The sequence below is a fragment of the Cygnus atratus genome, unplaced genomic scaffold (genome assembly GCF_013377495.2).
Source record: "Cygnus atratus isolate AKBS03 ecotype Queensland, Australia unplaced genomic scaffold, CAtr_DNAZoo_HiC_assembly HiC_scaffold_52, whole genome shotgun sequence".
Classification (NCBI taxonomy): domain Eukaryota; kingdom Metazoa; phylum Chordata; class Aves; order Anseriformes; family Anatidae; genus Cygnus; species Cygnus atratus.
In genome coordinates, this window is record NW_026110128.1 from 1 (window position 1) to 13892 (window position 13892).

At 67.6% G+C, this 13892-nt stretch overlaps 1 protein-coding gene across 1 annotated transcript in view; it reads left to right on the forward strand.

The window, feature by feature from the left end:
* Window positions 1-101: 101 nt before the first annotated feature.
* Window positions 102-13892, forward strand: part of CHD3 (chromodomain helicase DNA binding protein 3) — a gene marked incomplete at its 5' end in the record, with an annotated part of 44935 nt that continues 31144 nt past the window's right edge. The window contains 12 exon segments of the mRNA XM_035572137.1: window positions 102-154; window positions 1600-1726; window positions 1840-2007; window positions 3326-3450; window positions 4142-4380; window positions 6282-6412; window positions 7267-7429; window positions 8689-8888; window positions 10689-10922; window positions 11933-11990; window positions 11993-12132; window positions 13094-13308. Of these exon segments, the coding sequence (XP_035428030.1) occupies window positions 102-154; window positions 1600-1726; window positions 1840-2007; window positions 3326-3450; window positions 4142-4380; window positions 6282-6412; window positions 7267-7429; window positions 8689-8888; window positions 10689-10922; window positions 11933-11990; window positions 11993-12132; window positions 13094-13308 (1853 nt within the window).

Below are 13892 nucleotides of genomic sequence, written 5' to 3' on the forward strand. Positions count from 1 at the left end.
TGAAAGCCGGGGAAACGGGGCTGGCTGCGGTTGGAAACGGCGGGGTTGGTTTTGCGCCCGTTTTTTGGGGCTGAAACCCGTCATTGGGGCGTTTCCGGGAGGATTTTGGGGTGCGGCCCCCCCCCCCCCCCCCCCCGCCAAGGCCACATCCACCCCATTCCATCCCTTTTTGGGGCCGCTAACGATGCTGGATTCGGGCAAAAATCCCCCAAATCCCCTCTCCCCAAATAGGGGGGCTGTTGCATTTCCCCCTGACCCCCCCGAGAAATCGCTCCAGATAACCCCAAATCCTGCAATTTTCACCCCAAAACTGGCCGGGCTCCAGCAAAGCCCCCAAATCCCCCATAAATGGTGGTTTTTTTTTTGTTGTCTGGGACTTGGTGCCCTCCAGTGCCATAAATAAAAGCGAAAACCCCTCAAAAAGCCGTTTTCCGGGCTTTCCGCAAGCACATGGCCGCACCGCTCTCCAAAAGCCACTTTTTCGCCCCAATTTACGCAGGGCTGGGATGGAGGCGGGTGACCAGTGTTTGCTGGGCAAAACCCACGGGGTTTCGGCCTCTTTTTGGGGTAAAAAAGCCAAAAAGCCTTCCAGGTTTCCGAGAAATGGGGGAAATGCCCCAAAAATGACGTTTCTGGTGCTTTTTTATCCTTTTTTTTGCGTGCCAGCGGTGGAGGAGATCCCGGCTGCGGCCGCTTGGTTTTATTTTTGCGAGTTTTGCCCCCCAAAGTTGGGGTTTGGTGCTTTTTACTCCCCTCGGCTTCCCTGCCCCAAAGGCGCCGCGTGAGGTCGTTGGTTTTGGGTTAAGAACCGGCATAAAAAGGAAAAAGGGCGCAGCCGAGCCATCCTGCATGGGTGTACGGCCCATTTTTCACCCAAAAAAAGGGACGAAGTGGGGAAAAAAAAGCCCTGAAGCTCGTTCCTGGCGGTGGGTGCCAGCGCGTCCCCGTCCGTGGGGTTTTTGGGGTGTAATGGGGGCAATTAAAGGCACCTCGGGGTGCTTTGGGGTCCCGTGGGGTGCTATGGGGCACCTTGGGGTGCTGTGGGACTTCTTGAGGGCCCCTCGGGGTGCTTTGGGGACAGCTGTGGGCACCTCGGGGTGCTCCGGGGCACCTTAGGGTGCCGTGGGGTCAACTGAAGGCACTTTGGGGTGCTTTGTGGGCACCTTTGGGTGCTGTGGTGGCTGTTGAAGGCCCCTTGGGGTGCTGCGGGACTTCCCAGGGACCCCTTGGGGTGCTTTGGGGCCTCTTGGGGTGCTTCAGGGCCCCATGGGGTGCTTTGGGGGCTCCTCGGGGTGCTGTGGGGGCAATTGAAAGCCCCTTGGGGTGCTGCGAGGCCCCTTGGGGTGCTTTGGGACTTCCCAAGGACCCCTCGGGGTGATTTGGGGCACCTCAGGATGCTTCAGGGCCCCGTGGGGTGCTTTGGGGGCCCCTCGGGGTGCTTTGGGGGCAATTGAAGGCCCCTTGGGGTGCTGTGGGACTTCCCAAGGACCCCTTGAGGTGCTTCAGGTCCCCATGGGGTGCTGTGGGGTCAACTGAAAGCCCCTCGGGGTGCTGCGGGGGCACCTTTGGGTGCCGTCCCCGCCCCTCAGGCGGCCGTGTCCCCGCAGACGGAGACGAGGAGCTGCTGCGGGGCCTCGAGGGGGCCCTGGGGGTGAAGAAGAAGAAGCGGGGCCCCCGCAAGCAGAAGGAGAACAAACCCGGGAAGCCGCGGAAACGGAAAAAATTGGTGAGGCCCAGACTTTTGGGGGGGGGGTCCCGGCGTTTTTTGGGGGGGGTCCTGGGATTTGGGGGGGGTCCGGGGCGTGACCGGCTCTCGGGGGGGGGGGTCTCGGGGCGCAGGTGAGCGAGGATGAGTTCGAGTCGGAGCGCGACGAGTACCGGGAGAAGTCGGAGAGCGGCGGCAGCGACTACGGCGGCGTGGCCAAGAAGAAGCGGCGGAAGCACCGCGAGAAGAAGGAGAAGAAGACGAAGCGGCGGAAAAAGATGGACGAGGAGGGGGGGCAGAAGGTGAAGGTACGGCCGGGGGGGGCGCGCTGGGGGCCCTGGGGTCCCCCCCGACCCTTTTGGATCCCGTTGGGGTCCCAGTGACCATTTTGGGAGCCTTTGGGGTCCCTGCACCCACTGTGGATCCCGCTGGGCCATGGCTTTCCCCCCACCTGTTTGGATCCCATTGGGGTCCCCATGACCATTTCGGGGCCCTTGGGGGTCCTGGTGCCCATTTTGGGACCCATTGGGTCCCCCCCAACCCCTTTGGATCCCATTGGGATCCCAGTGCCCATGTTGGGACTCATGGGGTCCTCCCAACCCATTTGGATCCTGTTGGGGTCCTGATGACCGGTTTGGGACCCGTTGGCCCCCCCCCCAACCTCTTTGGATCCCGTTGGGGTCCCGGTGACTGTTTTGGGGCCCATGGGGGTCCTGGTGCCCATTTTGGGACCCAGTGGGTCCCCCCCAACCCCTTTGGATCCCGTTGGGGTCCCAGTGACCGTTTCGGGGCCCATGGGGTCCCTGCAACCCATGGTGGATCCTGTTGGGGTCCCGTTGAGCCATGGGTTTCCCCCCAGCCATTTGGATCCTGTTGGGGTCTTGATGACCATTTCGGGGCCCATGGGTTTCCCCCCACCCATCTGGATCCCGTTGGGGTCCCCATGACCATTTTGGTGCCCCTTGGGGTCCTGGTGCCTGTTTCGGAGCCTATAGGGTCCCCGCACCCGTTTGGATCCTGTTGGGGTCCTGATGACCATTTCGGGGCCCATGGGTTTCCCCCCACCCGTTTGGATCCCGTTGGGTTCCCGATGACTCTTTTGGGGCCCATTGGGGTCCTGGTGCCCACGGGGTCCCTGCACCCATGGTGGATCCCATTGGGGTCCCGGTGACCATTTCGTGGCCCGTGGTTTTCCCCCCACCCATTTGGATCCCATTGGGGTCCCCATGACCATTTTGGGGCCCCTTGGGGCCTTGGTGCCTGTTTCGGGGCCTGTAGGGTCCCCGCACCCATTTGGATCCTATCGGGGTCCTGGTGCCCATTTCGGGGCCTTTGGGTCCCTGCACCCACGGTGCATCCCATGGGGTTCCCGGTGCCCCTTTCAGACCCCGCGGGGTCCCCCCACCCATTTGGATCCCGTTGGGGTCCCGCTGCCCCTGCCCTTCCTGTCCCCACCCCCTGTCCTTGTCCCCGTGCCCGTTTCTGACTCGCTCCCCTTCTCTCGGCTCTCGCTGCTGTTTGTGCCACCCCCTGTCCCCGTTCCCGTCCCTGTCCCCGTCTCTGTCCCCTTCCCCGTCCCTGTCCCCATCCGCGTCCCCGTCCCGTCCCCGCCGGGCGCAGCCGGTGGAGCAGAAGTCGTCGGCGCAGCTGCTGGGCGCCTGGGGGCTGGAGGACGTGGACCACATCTTCACCGAGGAGGACTACCACACGCTCACCAACTACAAGGCCTTCAGCCAGTTCATGAGGTGGGTGCTGGGGGGGCGCCTCGGGGTGCTGGGGGGGGCAGGGGAGGGCTCCTCGGGGGGTTTTGGGGCACCTCGGGGTGCTGCAGGGGGACCTCGGGGGTTTTAGGGGCTGTTGAAGGCTCCTCAGGGGGTTTCGGGGCACCTTGGGGTTCTTTGGGGGCCGTTGAAGGCACCTCGGGGTGCTTTGGGGCACCTCGGGGTGCTGCTGGGGCACCTTGGGGTGCTTTGAGGGCTGTTGAAGGCACCTCAAGGGGCTCTGGGGCACCTTGGGGTGCTTTGGGACTTCTCAATGACCCCTTGGGGTGCTTTGGGAGCTCCCACGGGCCCTTTGGGGTGCTTGGGGGGCAGTTGGAGTTACTGAGGCGTTTTGGGGCACCTCGGGGTGGTGTAGGGGCAGTTGAGGGCTTCATGGGGTGCTGCTGGGGCACCTTGGGGTGCTTTGGGGGCCGTCGAAGGCACCTCGGGGTGTTTTGGGGCACCTTGGGGTGCTGTGGGACTTCTTGAGGACCCCCTGGGGTGTTTTGGGGCGATTTGGGATGCTTTGGGTGCTGTCGCGGTCCCCTTGGGGAGCCGTCGAGCCCTGCGGGGCCATCCGGGCGCACCCCGGGGTGCTCTTTTGGGGGGGGGGGGGCGGGGTTCTCCGCGGGCAGCCCCCGGTGGGGTTCCCAGCCCCGCTGCCGCTCGCTCGCAGGCCCCTGATCGCCAAGAAGAACCCCAAAATCCCCATGTCCAAGATGATGACCATCCTGGGGGCCAAGTGGAGGGAGTTCAGCGCCAACAACCCCTTCAAGGGCTCCGCCGCCGCCGTGGCCGCCGCCGCCGCCGCCGCCGCCGCCGCCGTGGCCGAGCAGGTGTCGGCCGCCGTCGCCGCCGTGGCCCCCGAGGCGCCGCCGCCGCCCCTGCGCAAGGCCAAGACCAAGGAGGGGAAAGGTGAGCGGCACCCCCGGGGACCCTCGGCGCTGGGGACAAGGCGTCGGGACCCTCGGGGACCCTCCGTGTTGGGGACAAGGTGCCGGGACCCCTGGGTTCCCTTCTTCTTGGGGACAAGGCGCCAGGACCCTCGGGGACCCTCCCTGTTGGGGACAAGGTGCCGGGACCCCCGGGGACCCTCCCCACTGGGGACGAGGTGTCAGGACCCCTGGGTCACCCCTGCATTGGGGACAAGGTGACGGGACCCCTGGGGACCCTCCATGTTGGGGACAAGGCGTCAGGACCCCAGGGTCACCTCCCATTTGGGGATAAGGTGAAGGGACCACAGGGTCCCCTCCCTTTTGGGGACAAGGTGCCGGGACCCTTGGGGGCCCTCCGTGCTGGGGACAAGGTGAAGGACCACAGGGTCACCTCCCTGTTGGGGACAAGGTGTCAGGACCCTCGGGGACCCTTCGTGTTGGGGACAAGGTGCTGGGACCTCTGGGGACCCTCTGCGCTGGGGACAAGGTGAAGGGACCCTTGGGTCACCTCTGCGTTGGGGACAAGGTGCTAGGACCCCCAGGTCACTTCCCTGTTGGGGACAAGGTGCTGGGACCCATTGGTCCCCTACATGTTGGGGACAAGGTGCCGGGACCCCCGGGTCACCTCCCGGTTGGGGACAAAGATGCCAGGATCCCCAGGGTCCCCTCTGTTTTGGGGACAAGGTGAAGGGACCCCTGGGTCACCTCCATGCTGGGGACAAGGTGCCGGGATCCCCGGGGACCCTCCACGTTGGGGACAAGGCGCCAGGACCCCTGGGTCCCCTCCCTGTTGGGGACAAGTTGCCAGGACCACAGGGTCCCCTTCTGGCTGGGGACAAGGTGTCAGGACCCCCAGGTCACCTCCCTATTGGGGACAGGGCTTCATGACCCTTGGGTTCCCTCCTTCTTGGGGACAAGGTGCTGGGACCCGTTGGTCACCTCCCTGTTGGGGACAAGGTGAAGGGACCCCAGGGTCTCCTTCCTGTCGGGGACAAGGTGCTGGGACTCCTGGGGACCCTCCGTGCTGGGGACAAGGTGCCAGGACCCGTTGGTCCCCGTCATGTTGGGGACAGCGGTCCAAGACCTCAGGGTCCCCTCCCCATTAGGGACAAGGCGCCAGGACCCCAAGGTCCCCTCGGTGCTGGGGACAAGGCGCCAGGACCCCAGGTCCCCTCCCCATTGGCGACAACATACCGAGACCCCAAGGTCCCCTCCCAGTTGGGGACAACACACCAGGACCCTGGGTCCCCCTCCCCACTGGGGACAATGTTCCAAGACCCCAAGGTCCCCTCCCTTTTGGGGACAAGGTGCCAGGACCCAAGGTCCCCCCCCCAAGTTGGGTACAATGTTCCGAGACCCCAAGATCCCCTCCCCGTTGGGGACAAGGTGCCAGGACCCTAGGTCCCCTCCCCACTGGGGACAAGGTGCTGGGACCCTTTGGTCCCCTTCTGGTTGGGGACAAAGCGCCAGGACCCCCGGGTCCCCTCCCCATTGGGGACAAGGCGCCGGGACCCCCGGGTCACCTCCTTATTGGGAACAAGGCGTCAGGACCCTCGGGTTCCCTCCGTGGGGACAAGCTGCTGGGACTCGTCGGTCCCCTTCCTGTTGGGGACAAGTTACCAGGTCCCCAGGGTCCCCTCCGCACTGGGGACAAGGCGCCAGGACCCCAGGGTCCCCTCGGTGCTGGGGACAAGGCGCCAGGACCCCAGGTCCCCGCCCCGTCGGGGACAACATACCGAGACCCCAAGGTCCCCTCCCCGTTGGGGACAACACACCGGGACCCTGGGTCCCCCTCCCCGTTGGGGACAAGGCTCCAGGACCCCAGGTCCCCCCCCCCCGTTGGGGACCCGAGCCCTCGGGGACAGCCGTGTCCCCCGGCAGGGCCCGGGCACAAGAAGCGCAGCAAGAGCCCGCGGGTGCCGGAGCTGAAGCGGAAGCTGAAGGGCAAGAAGATGGCGCCGCTCAAGATCAAGCTGGGCGTCATCGGCGGCAAGCGCAAGAAGAGCAGCTCGGTACGGCCGCCGCGCGGCCCTGCTGTCCCCTGCTGTCCCCTGCTGTCCCCAGGTGGTGGCACCCGGCCCCGTGGGGGGCACCCAGAGGTGTCCCCCACGTCCCCTTCCTCGCCCTCTGGTGTCCCCACGTGGTGGCACCCGGCCCCTCTGCTGTCACCCAGAGGCGTCCCCACGTCCCCTCCTCACCTTCTGGTGTCACCCGGAGGTGTCCCCACGTCCCCTCCTCACCCTCGGGTGTCACCCAGAGGTGTCCCCACGTCCCCTCCTCACCTTCTGGTGTCACCCAGAGGTGACCCCACATCTCCTCCTCAACCTCTTGGTATCGCCCAAAGGTGTCCCCACGTCCCCTCCTCACCTTCTGGTGTCACCCGGAGGTGTCCCCACGTCCCCTCCTCACCCTCGGGTGTCACCCGGAGGTGTCCCCACGTCCCCTCCTCACCCTCTGGTGTCCCCACATGGTGGAATCTAACCCCTCGGGTGTCACCCAGAGGTGTCCCCACGTCCCCTCCTTGCTCTTGGGTGTCACCCAGAGGTGTCCCCACGTCCCCTCCTCGCTCTCTGGTGTCACCCAGAGGTGTCCCTGAGCCCCTCCTCATGCTCTTGGTGTCCCCAGGTGGTGGCACCCAGCCCCACGTCCCCTCCTCACCCTTGGGTGGCACCCAGAGGTGTCCTCATGTCCCCTCCTCACCCTCTGCTGTCCCCGCATGGTGGCACCGAGGCCCTCGGGTGTCACCCGGAGGTGTCCCCCACCCCCTGCCATCCCCCCGCGGTGTCCCCCAGCCCCATCCCCCCTCACTCCCCGCCTCGGCCCCATGCCCCCCCCGTGTCCCCCCGGTGCCCCCCGGTGTCCCCAGTGTCCCCCTGTCCCCGTCCCGTTGCAGAGCGAGGACGCGGGGGAGGCGGAGGAGGAGTCGGACGCCGAGAGCTCCAGCGTGCACAGCGCCTCGGCGCGCTCCGACCCCGCCGCCCGCATCAAGAAGCTCAAGCGGGGCCGCCCCGGCCGCAAGAAGAAGAAGGGTGAGTGGCCTTTGTCCCCGAGCGCCGCCGGCCCCCCCCCGCCCCGTCCCCTTGTCCCCCCCCCTTGCCCTCCCCTCCCCCCCGTGTCCCCTCCCCACACCGGGACCGCGGGTGACGCCGCCGCCGTCTCTCCTTGCAGCCCCCTGCACCGTCCTCAACAGGGAGCGCGGCCCCGCGGGGACGGGCGCTGTGCCCGCACACGGTGAGAGCCCCCTCAGCTGTCCCCAGATTGTCCCCAAGTTGTCCCCCGAGGCCAAGGGGTCACCCCGGAGCAAGGGGCGCCCCTCCCCACGTCTCCTGGGTTTGGGGCTGGGGGTCCCCCGGGGGTGTCGCTGTCCCTGGGTCCCCCTCTCCACCGGCCGGCCGGCCGGGGGCTCTCCCTCATCCGTGTCCCCGTTGTCCCCGTGTCCTGACGTCCGATTGTCCCCAGGTGTCCCCAGCATCTCTCCCCGCTGTCCCCATCCCCGCTGTCCCCATCCCCACTGCCCCTGCCCCCTGCTGTCCCCGTGTCCCCATCCCCACTGCCCCTCGTGTCCTGATGTCCCCATCCCCATTGTCCCCACATCCCTGTCCCCGTGTCCCTGTGTCCTTGTCCCCGCCATCTCTCCCTGGTGTCCCTGTGTCCCCCTGGAGGCGTCCTGGTGTCCCCCTGTCCCTTGTGTCCCAAAATCTGACCTTAGCCCTGGATGCTCCTGTCCCCAGGTGTCCCCCAGTGCCCGTGGTGGCCCCACTGACCATGGTGTCCCCACCCATGTCCCTGTCCCCTGTCCCTGTCCCCGTCCCCATCCTGTCCCCATCCCCATCCTGTCCCTGTCCCCGTCTCCATCCCCACCCTGTCCTTTCCATGTCCCTGTCCCCATCCTGTTCCTGTCCCCATCCTCTCCCCATCCCTGTCCCCATCCCCTGTCCCCGTCCTTGTCCCCATCCCAGTCCCAATCCTGTCCCCACCCTGTCCTTGTCCTTGTCCCCATCCCCATCCTGTCCCTGTCCCCATCCTCTCCCCATCCCTGTCCCCGTCCCCATCCCAACCCCATTCCCCATCCCCAGTGCTGCCACTGCCCCATCCCCCCACTGTCCCCAGTGTCCCCGTCCCTCCTGTCCCCACATCCCCATCCCCGATGTCCCCATCCCAGTGTCCCCGTCCCAGTGTCCCCATCCCCGCTGTCCCCATCCCCCTGCCCCCATCCCGCCCCCCCCCCCCCCATCCCCGCTCTCCCCATGTCCCCCACCCCCGTGTCCCCGAGGGCGCGCGGTGGCAGCGGGCCGTGCTGTCCCCGCAGGCCCGGGGCCGGAGGAGGACGGGGACGGCTACGAGACGGACCACCAGGACTACTGCGAGGTGTGCCAGCAGGGGGGGGAGATCATCCTGTGCGACACCTGCCCCCGCGCCTACCACCTCGTCTGCCTCGACCCCGAGCTCGACCGCGCGCCCGAGGGGCGCTGGAGCTGCCCCCACTGCGTGAGCGGCCACGGCAGGGGGACGGGGGGCACGGGGGGGGGGGGGGGGTCCCTGTGATGGGCTGGGGGCGTCCAGGGGGGCCCTGAGGGAGTCTGGGGGGCCCTGGGGGTGGTTTAGGGATCCCTGGGGGGGGGTCTCTGTGTTGGGTTGGAGGCTTTGGGGTTGGTCTGGGGGCATCCAGGGGGGCCCTGAGGGAGTTTGGGGGTCCCCAGGGGGTCTCTGTGTTGGGTTGGGGGTGTCCAGGGGGTCCCTGAGGGAGTTTGGGGGGCCCTGGGGGTGGTTTAGGGGTTCCTGGGGGGTCTCTGTGTTGGGTTGGGGGTGCTTGGGGGTGGTTTAGGGGTCCCTGAGGGAGTTTGGGGGGCCCTGGGGGTGGTTTAGGGGTCCCTTGGGGGTCTCTGTGTTGGGTTGGGGGTGCTTGGGGGTGGCTTAGGGGTCCCTGAGGGAGTTTGGGGGGCCCTGGGGGTGGTTTAGGGGTCCCTTGGGGGTCTCTGTGTTGGGTTGGGGGTGTCCAGGGGGTCCCTGAGGGAGTTTGGGGGTCCCCAGGGGGTCTCTGTGTTGGGTTGGGGGTGTCCAGGGGATCCCTGAGGGAGTTTGGGGGGCCCTGGGGGTGGTTTAGGGATCCCTGGGGGGGGGTCTCTGTGTTGGGTTGGGGGCTTTGGGGTTGGTCTGGGGGCATCCAGGGGGGCCCTGAGGGAGTTTGGGGGTCCCCAGGGGGTCTCTGTGTTGGGTTGGGGGTGTCCAGGGGATCCCTGAGGGAGTTTGGGGGGCCCTGGGGGTGGTTTAGGGGTCCCTTGGGGGTCTCTGTGTTGGGTTGGGGGTGTCCAGGGGATCCCTGAGGCAGTTTGAGGGTCCCTGGGGGTGGTTTAGGGGTCCCTTGGGGGTCTCTGTGTTGGGTTGGGGGTGCTTGGGGGTGGTTTAGGGGTCCCTGAGGGAGTTTGGGGGGCCCTGGGGGTGGTTTAGGGGTCCCTTGGGGGTCTCTGTGTTGGGTTGGGGGTGTCCAGGGGATCCCTGAGGCAGTTTGAGGGTCCCTGGGGGTGGTTTAGGGGTCCCTTGGGGGTCTCTGTGTTGGGTTGGGGGTGCTTGGGGGTGTCCAGGGGATCCCTGAGGGAGTTTGGGGGGCCCTGGGGGTGGTTTAGGGGTCCCTTGGGGGTCTCTGTGTTGGGTTGGGGGTGCTTGGGGGTGTCCAGGGGATCCCTGAGGGAGTTTGGGGGGCCCTGGGGGTGGTTTAGGGGTCCCTTGGGGGTCTCTGTGTTGGGTTGGGGGTGCTTGGGGGTGTCCAGGGGGTCCCTGAGGGAGTTTGGGGGCCCTGGGGGTGGTTTAGGGGTTCCTGGGGGGTCTCTGTGTTGGGTTGGGGGTGCCTGGGAGTGGTCTGGGGGCGTCCAGGGGGTCCCTGAGGGAGTTTGGGGGCCCTGGGAGGGTCTCTGCATTGGGTTGGGGGTGTTGGGGGTCTCTGGGGGTCCCTGGGGGTGTCCAGGTGATCCCTGGGGGTGTTTGGGGGTATGTGGGGGGGGTCCCATGGGAAGTTTGAGGATCCCTTGGAGGGGGGGGCTCTGCATCACCCTATGGGGACTGAGAGACCCTGTGGGGCTCAGGGGTCCTTGGGGCGGGGAGGTTCCTTGGGGGGGGGGTCACCGGGGGTCCCTGGGGGAGCTCAGAGGGGCCGGGGGGGGTCCCCTGGAGGTCGGGTGCCCCTCAGGACGTCCCCAGCTGGCTCGGGGTCTCCGGGAGCGGTCTGGGGGCTGCGGGGGGAGGGGGTGGGGGGGGGGGTGTTTCCCTGACGCCCCCCTCGGTGCCCCCCAGGAGAAGGAGGGGGTGCAGTGGGAGGCGAAGGAGGAGGAGGAGGAGTACGAGGAGGAGCTGGAGGAGGAAGGCGAGAAGGAGGAGGAGGACGACCACATGGAGTACTGCCGCGTCTGCAAGGACGGCGGCGAGCTGCTGTGCTGCGACGCCTGCATCTCCTCCTACCACATCCACTGCCTCAACCCCCCCCTGCCCGAGGTCCCCAACGGCGAGTGGCTCTGCCCCCGCTGCACGGTACGGGGCGGGGGGCACGGGGGGACGGGGACGGGAAGAGGGTGGGGATGGGGGTGGGGGGTGCGATGGGACCAGGGATGTGGATGGGGCAAGGATGGGGACAGGGACAGGGAGGGGATGGGACAAGGACAGGACGGGGATGGGGGCAGGGATGGGGCAAGGGTGGGGACAGGGACGGGGGGGGGATGGGACAAGGACAGGACGGGGATGGGAGCAGGGATGGGACAAGGGTGGGGACAGGGACGGGGGGGGGATGGGGACAGGACAAGGATGAGGACGGGGACGGGGATGGGGATTGGATGGGGATGGGATAAGGATGGGGATGGGGACATGGGTGGGACAGGATGGGGACGGGGACGGGGACGGGGATGGGATGGGGACAGTGATAAGGGGCTGGGGACAGGATGGGGACAGGGCAGGATGAGGACGGGGACATGAGGGTGGGGACAGGGATGGGGTGGGGACAGGACAGGGACGGGGATGGGACAGGATGAAGACAGGGACAAGGATGGGGACAGGAACAGGGGGCAGATGGAGCTGGGGACAGGGACGGGGATGGGGGTGGGGACAGGGACAGAATGGTGATGGGGACAGGAACCTGTTGGAGACAGAGTTGGGACAGGGACAAGGACAGGGACGGTGACCGGGAGTGGATGGGGACAGGGACATGGATGGGGACAGGATGGGGACAAGAGGCCTGGTGACAGGGACAGGGGGCGGATGGGGACAGGGACAGGACGGGGACAGGGACAGGGTGGGGACAGGACAGGATGGGGCTGGGGACAGGGACCCGATGGGGACAGGCGGGGGACGTGCTGGGGACAGGCACGGCGATGGTTTGGGGTTGGGGACAGGGCCAGGGACCTGCTGGGGACAGGATGGGGACAGGGACCGGGACAGGATGGGGACGGGAGACCTGGTGGGGACGGGGACGGGGCTGGGGCCAGGATGGGGACGCAGTGGGGACGGGGGGTGACGTCCCCTGCGCCCCAACGCCGCTGTCCCCGCAGTGCCCCGTGCTGAAGGGGCGGGTGCAGAAGATCCTGTACTGGCGGTGGGGGGAGCCGCCCCCCCCCCGTGGCCGTGCCCCCCCCCGAGGGGCCCCCCGAGGGCCCCCCCCAAGGTGCTGCAGGGCCGCTCCGAGCGCGAGTTCTTCGTCAAGTGGGTCGGGCTGTCCTACTGGCACTGCTCCTGGATCAAGGAGCTGCAGGTACCGGTGCGCGCGGTGTCCCGGGGGACGTGGGGACACCCCCGGGGGGGGGCGGGGGGACATGGGGACACCCACGGGGGTGGCCTGGGGGACAGTGACATCCCCCGAGTGGCCTGGGCGACATGGGGACACCCACGGGTGTGGCCTGGGGGACACAGGGACACCCCTGGGAGTGCCTGAGGGGGACAGGGACACCCCCTGAGTGGCCTGGGGGACATGGGGACGCCCCCCAAGTGGCCTGGAGGACATGGGGACACACCCCGAGTGGCCTGGGGGACATGGGGACACCCCCGGGGGTGGCCTGGGGTATGGGGGCACCTCCCTGAGGGGCCTGGGGGACACAGGGACACTTCTGAGGGTGTCCTGGGGGACATGGGGACACCCCAGGAGTGGCCTGGGAGACAGGGACACTCCTGGGGGTGGCCTGGGGGACATGGGGACACCCCTGGGAGTGGCTGAGGGGGACGAGGACACCCCCTGAGTGGCCTGGGGGACGTGGGGACACCCCTGGGGGTGTCCTGGGGGACACGGGGACACCCCTGTGTCCACCCTAGGGAACAAGGGCCACCCCTGTGCCCACCATGGGGGGTGACACGGGACCGGGCCCCCCCTGGGGACACACTGGGACCGAGGACGCCCCCAGCACCCACCCCATAAACCCCTCGGGAGCAGTCAGGGACACCCAGAGGGGCCACCCGCCCTGCGGGGCGCCACCGGGGTGTCACCAGGGGGGGCAGGGCCCCCCGTGTGCCCACCATGGGGGGTGACACGGGACCGGGCCCCCCCTGGGGACACACTGGGACCGAGGACGCCCCCAGCACCCACCCCATAAACCCCTCGGGAGCAATCAGGGACACCCAGAGGGGCCACCCGCCCTGCGGGGCGCCACCGGGGTGCCCCGGGGGGTGTCCCCCGCGCCCCCAAAACTAACCGGGGGGTGTCCCCGTGTCCCCCCCCCCAGCTGGAGATCTTCCACCTGGTGATGTACCGCAACTACCAGCGCAAGAACGACATGGACGAGCCGCCCCCCCTGGACTACGGCTCCGGGGACGACGACGCCAAGAGCGACAAGCGGGGCCGCAGCCAGGACCCGCTCTACGGCGGCATGGAGGAGCGCTTCTACCGCTACGGCATCAAGCCCGAGTGGATGACGGTGCACCGCATCATCAACCACAGGTGGGGGGGTCTCGGGGGGGGGGGGTTGGGGGGAGTTTGGAGGGTTTTAGGGGGTTTTAGGGGGGTTTTAGGGGGGTTTAGGGGGGTTTTAGGGGGGTTGGGGGCTGTAGTGGGGTTGGGGATAAGGGGACGCCTTGGGGACTGATGGATGCTGATGGAGGTTTTGGGGATAACTTCAGGGGCTGCTGGACAGCCCTAATGCCTGGGGGTGACCCCAAGCACCCTTGGGTGCCCTCCTACACCCGTGAGTGCTCCCACCCCAGGAGGGGGGCTTGGGGACGCTGCTGGAGGCTTTGGGGACAAGGGGGAACTTTGGGGGCTGCTGGATGCTGCTGGAGGTTTTGGGGATAACGGGGAAGTTTGGGGGCTGCTGGACACCTTTAGTCCCTGGGGGTGATCCCAGGCACCCTTGGGTGCCCCCCTAAACCCGCGGGTGCCCCCCTACACCTGTGGGTGCTCCCACCCCAAAAGGGGGGCTTGTGGTGACATCGGCACGGGGCTTCTGGGGGTTTGGGGACGCTGCTGGTGCCTTTGGGGACAATGGGCAACTTTGGGGGCTCCTGGACACCCCAGCACCCATGGGT